Consider the following 8969-nt stretch of genomic DNA (forward strand, 5'->3'; position numbering starts at 1 on the left):
AAAAAGCCAAACACTGTCCATTCCTAAAGACAGAAATCTTATCACTCGTAGGCTGTCTTCCAGGCCTTGTATCTTGACTGTGGCTTTCTCAATAAATTAATACTTTTTTAAAAATGTTTAAAGTCCGGGGCAATAGAGGAATCAAAAAACGCAGATAAATCAGAACAACAGCCCAGGGCTGGATAATGCGTAAAAATATGCAAAAGTAGTAAATACATTTAAAGAGAAAAAAATTACAGCTTCTGCACTCGGACATGCACATGTCAACAGAAGAAGTAGTCTGGTTTACCAGAAGAAGGCTCTGTCAATCAGGAGCATCTTATTTTGGTCTATGAACTTCATTCTATCTAACAAATCAATATTCGGCAGAACTTCATGTGATACATAATGATTCCTGCTGGGACTACCTACCCAATGTTTAACTTGAAGCCCTGATCATACACTTCAATGAAAATGGTACAGAACAAATAGCAGCCATGGACTGAACATTCTATAAATTAATTCCTAACCTCATTACATTATGAAGATTGTCAAGTAGACTACTGGTACCTGTGTAATTTTCATTAACCCCATGATGTGGAAAGGTGGCCCCACTTAATACTATGAGCTATTCCTATATTTTCCTTAGGGTTGGGGAAGAATGAATATATACATATTATTTTCAGAATTTTCCCTGGCAAAAGGCAGTTGTCACAATTTTTTTTATTATTGTTTAAAATAAAACATTACATGTATTAGATCATTTGTGTGTAGTATTTTGTGATGCATACATACAAGTATATGTATGTCACTGATTGACGTCCTGAGGAAGATTTACAGTGAAACGCGTAGACGCAGTGACGTAACCACGTGGGTTACGGAGTGACGCAAAAGTGGGCGGAGCAATTCGGGCACCCGGAAATCGCAAGCCGACGCTCTGAGTTACGGAAAACACAGCGAAAGTACCTATCCGTGGAGAGTGTGTGGAAGCAAGCTGATGTACTAACCAAGCCCGAGCAGGGGCACCACAAAGCATTTGTGAGTAGCAGCTGGGTCTGCACATGCTCACTTTCTTAAACCTTATATGTCTGAGTTGAAATAATCCCAAGATCCTTCTGGGAATTTGGATTTGACTTTGCGCTCCACCTGCATAAGTATATTGTTCATTTTATTTGTGTGTGGTTTGGGTACACACAGGTGTGTAGCAGCTAACAATTATCAAAATACTTAAGATAGTTTTATATCTGGGTGGTGAGGGAGTGTTCACACATTTTTGTCTCTCCCACCCTGCACTTGTATTATATATTTGACAATTTTCCTTTAGCGCTTTTATATCATTAATACGATACAAGTATATGTCTTCTTTCATGCCCTCTAAAAATTGTCCACTTTTTCTATGGGGCAGCCATCTTTAAGTTGTTGTTTTTTGTCAGGAGCACAGTTTATCTCAAAACCACACTCAAGTGATCAAGAATTAGTGTAGATTCATGAATCTTTGAATCATGAGCACATACAAGATATCTCAGAAATGCAACCTTGGACTGTTTTCTTATCTACAAGTAGTGACGTTTCTGACCAAATACGGCTAAAGACGACTATGCCCATGGAGCAATGGTAATCCAAGAGAAAGACCAAAAATAGTTTTAAAAAAATAATATAAATAATATTAATTACCAAATAATTTAAACAGAGGTAATATTACAATATTATTCAATTCACAGGGGTGCCACAATGTGTCCAGAAGTTTCAGCCATGGTAGTGTGCACTGGCCAACCAATATCTGCCAAGTAGGAGCACATTCACTGGTCTTAACATTGCAGGAAAATATAGTTTAGGCTATATTACATGCAACATTATTACAGATTTCCTTTAAGTATTTCAAGGTAAACACTGAACTAGGAGGACACACACATCCCTACAATGTGCAATTAATTTCGACTTTGAGATTACATGTAGCATTAATAATGTGATCAACACACTGCGTAGTCAGCTAATGGCGAGATAAAAAGTTGATTTATAATATGTGATGTGTTTCTCTAATTTGTTAAAACAAATCCCTAATTCCTCTAGAGTATGGAGAGACGTTACCAGGCAAAGGTACTCCTTCAATTAGTTCTTGAAGGCCACTATTATATGTTCACAATCTTGAACATGATTGGTCAAACAGATTCCATATAATAAGAAAGTCATTCACATAATATTATACTATAAAGTTGTACATCCGTAATAATAGGTAAAGATGAACTCATGCTTACCGAGATCTAGGGATGTTTTCTGTGCTTTCTCTCCACCAAACGTCTGACAGCATTGCCTCTGGGTTAGACCTCTTCCCATACCTGTTAAAGATGTTACATTGCATATTTAAAATATTTTGGGCAGTATTTTCTTTTCAGTTGTCAAATGGTATCCACTGTCTACTGTTATTTTAATTAGTATTTGTCAAATGAAGCAGACTCAAAATAACAGAGTATTTTATCATTGCATATAATGTTTTATTGGACAGAATTTTGGTTAGAAATCATCGTTGCCCTAAAAGAAGTCTTGGCATACCATATCGTAAAACATTTACTGCATGGAAATACCATAGTTCGAGGATGTTTTGAAGATATTCTGAATTACACTGCATATAACAAACTCCAAGAAATATATCACACCTTGGAAAATACTGCAGCGTTGTTAAATTGAATGATGTCTACACTAAAATGCATTCTGAAGATCTATACTAAATCACGTAAAACACACTAAATAAATCATATTGTTAAGGGTAGAAAATGTACAATAAATGATTAATGTTAATATGTTTATATACAACATCTGTTTTAGTTGACACTGTTATGTTGTATTATGAATACAATAAGCGCAAGCTAAACTTGTTGCATCAAAAACTAAAATGAATTACCCGGGGTTGTATAGGGGATGGCTTAGAAAAAATATCCCGATGATTCTTACAGACTTAAATATTGTGAACCTCTACAATGATAAATATCATCTTGGTACAACCATGCCGGGAACAAAAATACATTTATTTTGTAAGTTGTAACTCTTGCTTGTGATATTCACAAGACAGTTGGAATTTACTGGATATAACAAGCCATGAATGAATGCTGCTATGATCCAACAATAAATTTCTTTCTGCAGATTATATTACAAAAGTTGTCATATCTATTAAATCGTGCACTAATATAGGTAGAGAGGTGAGATTTATGGCAAATCCTTTACTCTAGCAGCGGGCTCTATAAAGTGACCAAATGTAACCTTTTCTGTTGCAGAGATGTAAGCTCAGCCAATAGAATTATTAATACTCTTAATATACTAACACAGAGATGAGACAGGTTTATCTTCACTTGAGAGAGAACTACATTAATCATTGAACTTTAGTGATCTGTGCTCACCCCTGAAGTTCCAAATAATAATTGTTCTCAATTCAATAATATAGATGATAATAATATAGGTTTACCTTGGCGTGGGAGACAGCTGTCTTACTTATTAGATCTTAGTGTATTGCACTCATCCCTTTAGCACTGAAAGGATTACTAGTCTTCATGCAACAACATAGGAAACATAAAGGTATATCTTGATTTGAGAAAACTCTCCCTCTTACATATTACATTTTGCTTCATTGAGCTCAACAGTTTTGAACTGAAAGGATTATTTGTATTCAGACAATAACGTAGAGACTAGAGAGGTTTATCTTGACTTGAGTGAAATCTGACTTATTAGATCCTAGAATATTGCTTCAAGCACTTCATGTTAACATAGGACCTCTACATCTAACTTGCAGTAGAACAAAGTCCTGTTAAATAAAGTCAACATAAGATAAAATTAGATTTTAATGAGATTTTCTTTGTAACAGGTAATATTTATCATTTGATCGGTGAAAGTCAATCAATTCACCTGAAGTGTGAATTGTTTACTTTAGTGAGGTGTGTAGTGGAAGTAAGTAGACATCCACATACCTCTGCTGCAAATCCAGATAATTGTACCACCATCTTCCTATGATGCTCTAAGCACATAGACCATCATTCCAAGGCACTATGCCTGTGCATAAACACATTGAATGTATAGATAAACTGGACTTCATCAATGAAAAAAAAACAAAAAAAAAGTAGTTGACAAATCTTAATCAGCTATGGGAATATGCATTATACTCCGAGGCAACAGTTACTCTTTAAGAAAAATTAATCACTAGTCAAAAAGCCATGAAAACCTAAAAAACCCCAAAAGAGAATTTTATATGTAATATAGAATATTTTATATGTGTTATATTATTTTTATGTGCAACTGTTATCTGGTTAGACAGAAGGAGATCACACCATGGATGTTTATTAGAGAGTCAATTAGCAGTTACGTGAACCAAAGCTGATTTAAAGTGTGTTTAAAATGGTGTGAAAATATTGATGGCTGGTCATTAAGATAATTTTTCTTTTATTATACTGTGTAAACACCTCAAGCGACCTTGTAAAACAGCCTATACAATCCGAAAAAGGCAATCCTCTGTAAAACTAAGCTTTCAATGCATTTAAACTAAATACATTTCAATAAAAACTGTAAGAATTCAATCTTCCAGTCAAAAAAAAAAATGTATCAATTCTGTTGGGAAAACGATGCTGTCTTTAGGCACTACATACTAATCAATGATCAGCTTTACATGAATCGCTTTCTTAAACAGCTTACTGATAAATACGAAATGTAAAAAATATAACAAGATATATATCTAGAAAATCTTGTATTATGTGTCTAACAATTTCCAATATATGTCCAATATGTTGTTTTATTCTTATAGTCAACAACAAAATCATATCCCTTCTGTAGTTTAGTAGAACACGTAGATGATTCTATAATCTCACTTCCCAATTCTTCTTTGATTTTCACTTATTAAAGATTTTGAAGTCATATGCCACATCATAACTCTTGTTTGAATGGTTTATCCAATTGGCACTTTAGATGTTGACATTATTGAACACTGAAGTCGGATTTGCTTTATCAATGCAAGAAAAGTTAATACACCGAGAGCAACAGGCATCTGTAGAATTTATGTTCTCTCATATGCTTTATTCAATTGAGAGTTGAGTACCAGAGGAACATAGACATTTTCTCTATATTGTTATATTGGGGAACATTGGGAGTATATTGACTAAAAATATAAAATACAGAGGGGACAAGTAGAACCTTTTTTCAAGAAGATGAAACGAGTTCTCTTCTAAATGTTAACTTTGTAACTTTTCAACTCTGTAAATTGACCAGGCTTCACTCCATACTCTATTAAAAGTCTAAACAGTGATCCGTCGGCAAAATACTGCATTCTTTCTTTTGCTAATTAATCTTTGGATTCAACAGTGTGGCTGTTCACATTAATGGTTTTCATTTATACATTTTAATCAAATTAATTGTTGCCTTCATCGTGATCATAGTTGAGGAAACCTCATTTATTTCTTAGTACAAAATATTCCCTTGGGATATCTTTATTTGGGTTTAAACAACGCTGTTCTAAAAATATAATTTTTTACATATTTTTCATGTTGCTGTGTATTTTAAATGCAATATCTAGGACCTGTAAGATCTGTTATTGGAGTTTACTTAACATATAAATCTAAAGATGCAGATACACACACATGCACACAATCATGTAGAAAGCACTACAAATCAACAAACATTTTGCATCAATAAACTGTATTGAAGCATGTTCTAGTAAGCATCTAGATTATCACTCAAAGAAGCAGCCGTTTTTGTTCTAAACATTTTCTTTCTGTTACTTATAGAAAACATACAAAGGATAATTACAGTTATGTACTATAGTTTGTCAAATCTACAAATTGCATTCTATGTCTATATTATCCCAGCTGCAGAACAGTTCTAGTGCCATTTAAAAGTTAACATATCAATTAAGCATGCAAAGTGCTGCTTTTGTGAGATAATGAGACTGGAAAATATATGGCTGTAAAAAGACATGGCTTGACATGTCTATTATTTATACAATCAACCAATTACCAATCTTTGACAAACTGTTCTTTCAGTAGTTGTCAGCAGTCAAATGCAAGGTATAGGAAAACATTATTGCATTATGTGCATTTGGGCTCTTATAATTATATTACATTCAAAACAAGTGTATATAAGAATATTATATAGGAGTTGGTAATGTAACACAAATCAATATTTCGGTGTAAATTCAATATAAATCATTCTAGATTGTGCAAAATACTTTGCAAGTTACCTATTAAGAGAGTGAGATGAGCCTCTGATGTTGATGTATTTTTCTTTGCTTAATATCTTTAATTTCTTGCAAGGCTGCCGCCTCTGGCAATCAAAAGGTTAAGTCTGATTTTTGGGATTTAAGTGGCAGAACGTTGATTGTATAGGGTGAAGACACCGCTACAATATATACTTGGTCTGTCTTCGGAATATATTACTGATTATTTGCTAAGGAGTTAAATTCTTTAGGTGGTGATTAGCTTCCACTGGGATGCTCTGTCAGCATGTTTCTCTCTATGATGAGTTCCCTGTAGATTTGAAAAGGGCTTAGTTTAACGTTAAAGATTATTTCTCACCATGTCTGGTGCTTTCAGGCAATTCTGATTTTCCAGTGTGTGCCATTTGACTCTGTATTTTTTTAATCAACTCAAAGCAGCGTTTTGCGATCACTGTGTCATGCTACATCTCATTAAACCATATCTGTGACTTTGCCTCAGCACTTCAACCTAATCTGCTCAGAATGCTGGACGCCTCATTGAAGCATGATAGAACCAGTACAGTTTGTATTTTCTTTTCCTGCTGCGGAGCAATATTTGCTAAAACCTTGGTTTTCAGAGTAATCATCACCAATTTTACAAAACATCCTTTACCTATTTGTTCTCCATAGATATAAAAAAAAGGGGCAGGCACGCTAACAAAGTGCATAACTATTAATCTTAGTATGGTGTCCTAAATAAAGCAGCTACAAAATGTGAATTTAAGAAAATGTTGATGTAAATAATAATAATTTTACATTATATATCAAAATATGTCTACAACATCTAATAAAACCTGTCTAATAAAATGCCTATCTGCAATTACAATGGTAATTATGTTGGTATATAATGTAAAGGTTAATTATTTTGTGGATTTGGCAAAAAAATTATTTTTTAACATTCTGAACAACTTATTTTTTTTTAGCAATTAATTCAGGGATATATTTTCTACACTTCACATACTTTTTTTGTTTGTGAGATGCCGACACCTGTTAATGTTGATATCAAATAATTAAACTCTTCATTGATTTGTGTGTGCATCGCAGAGCAAAGTGACCATACAAGTCTAAATATTTTGTTGTAGATATTTTACTGTCGTTCCAAAGCTAAGTGTTTGTTTCCTACCTCTGTCTTGTTATGAGGTTGATATAGTGCCTCAATGCAGAGTAATATTTAGCCATGTCCTCTGCAGGAGCGTCTTCCCCTGGGTTGTCTGGTTTTGAAGGGTATGCCTCTGCAAATGTTCCCAAGCATATCAGAAAAGACAGACATACAGTCAGTGCAGACATCCACAATCTCATGCTTCCCTGCATCTGAAAAAAGAAATACAAAGAAATCATCATTATACAGCCAGCACATCGACACATTATATAAAAAAAATTGAAAATGGCAAAACTGCATAGTTATTTGTATCCTAATTCTTGTACCATTAGCCTTCTCTGTTTTAGTGTTATAACAAACAAAAACTAGAAGCATTACAAGGAGTGCGCCTGGTTCATTGCAAGCATGTTAATCATTTAGTGACTTAGATATTTTGCATTTTGTTTTGCAAGTTCTTTATTTAACCCCTTAAGGACCAAACTTCTGGAATAAAAGGGAATCATGACGTGTCTCACATGTCATGTGTCCTTAAGGGGTTAAGTTGTTCTTCCATAATGCCATAATTTCTGTTTGTAATCTAATTAATAAACTGCACATATAGTACTTATTGAACATTAACTCTGATTTTGTAAATTACTTCATAAGTCCTTTAATCCAGTTGATGTGTTGGACTTTTAAAACATTATATATTTGATGTTTGCATTTCCCCATTTAAACAAATGCAAATCACACGAAAGCACATGACAGAAACCTTTCTTAAAGTTGGTAACGTTACTGCAAAATATCAGTAACATAGAAGAATTTTTTTTTTTAAAAGTATGCAATCGTTTCCCTTCCCACCCCCCAAGATAAATCAATATGGTACCAATGACGTTTTGGAAGTAAATTTAAAAAGTTTATTTTAAACCTATTTTAAAAATACTTTAAAACAACCAATACCAATTACTAATTGCTAATTTCATTCTCATATAGTTTCCTAAATTCCATAAGAGATTGTAGAGTAAAATTATGAAAAAGTAAATCAATGAATTAAAATAACAAAATAAAACAAATATTACACAGAACATAAAACTACAGAGGTACATAGAATGAATTTCAGCACCTGGGAGCTGTTCAAATAAAGTAACATTCTAGACTCTTAAGCTGGATGACAGAATAAATAGTACTTACGTTAGAATCTATAGACTGTAGTTCACTATTTTCTCTTTTCTTCAGATTCTGCTGGCTTCCTTTTTTTCCGCAACTCTTTTTCTGCCTTCACTGTAATTAGTATTAATCTGCCTTTATCTGTTCTCCCTGAACACCAGCTTTTGTCATCTCTTTGCCATGCTGTGGCTTTTATATTCTCTTTCTCTTGCAGGAGGGGCCTGGGGTAATCGTGTCTTACTGACTCCAAATCATACGTCTCCTCCCTGTACTGAGGAAGACTTACGTCACAAATAAGTTAGACCTGACTGACAGGGGTCATGTTGAAAGGAGTGCAATTTGCCTCTTATTCTTCAAAATGTCAAAATGAATTGTGCAGATGAAGACTGGAACTACATATTCAAAACGGATATGTAAAACATAAAACAAAACAAAAAAATATGATATTAATCTTAAAAATATATATCGTGAACTAGAAATAATGATCCACGTATAGTACATTTTTCCAATATTGACAAT

General features: G+C 33.6%; 1 protein-coding gene across 2 annotated transcripts in view; it reads right to left on the reverse strand.

Moving 5' to 3' along the window:
- NPY (neuropeptide Y) overlaps positions 1-8687 on the reverse strand; it is a 35061-nt gene extending 26374 nt beyond the window's left edge. The window contains exons 1-3 of one of the 2 annotated variants that reach the window (XM_063450709.1): positions 8475-8630; positions 7329-7516; positions 2235-2315 (exon numbers count right to left, since the gene is read on the reverse strand). In XM_063450709.1, the coding sequence (XP_063306779.1) occupies positions 2235-2315; positions 7329-7516 (269 nt within the window). In that variant the 5' untranslated portion in view covers positions 8475-8630. Of the gene's footprint in view, positions 1-2230; positions 2316-7328; positions 7517-8474 lie in introns of those variants that run through there. The other variant, XM_063450710.1, reaches the window with a different exon arrangement.
- Positions 8688-8969: the final 282 nt, after the last annotated feature.

The sequence above is a fragment of the Pelobates fuscus genome, chromosome 4 (assembly GCF_036172605.1).
Source record: "Pelobates fuscus isolate aPelFus1 chromosome 4, aPelFus1.pri, whole genome shotgun sequence".
NCBI classification, from domain to species: domain Eukaryota; kingdom Metazoa; phylum Chordata; class Amphibia; order Anura; family Pelobatidae; genus Pelobates; species Pelobates fuscus.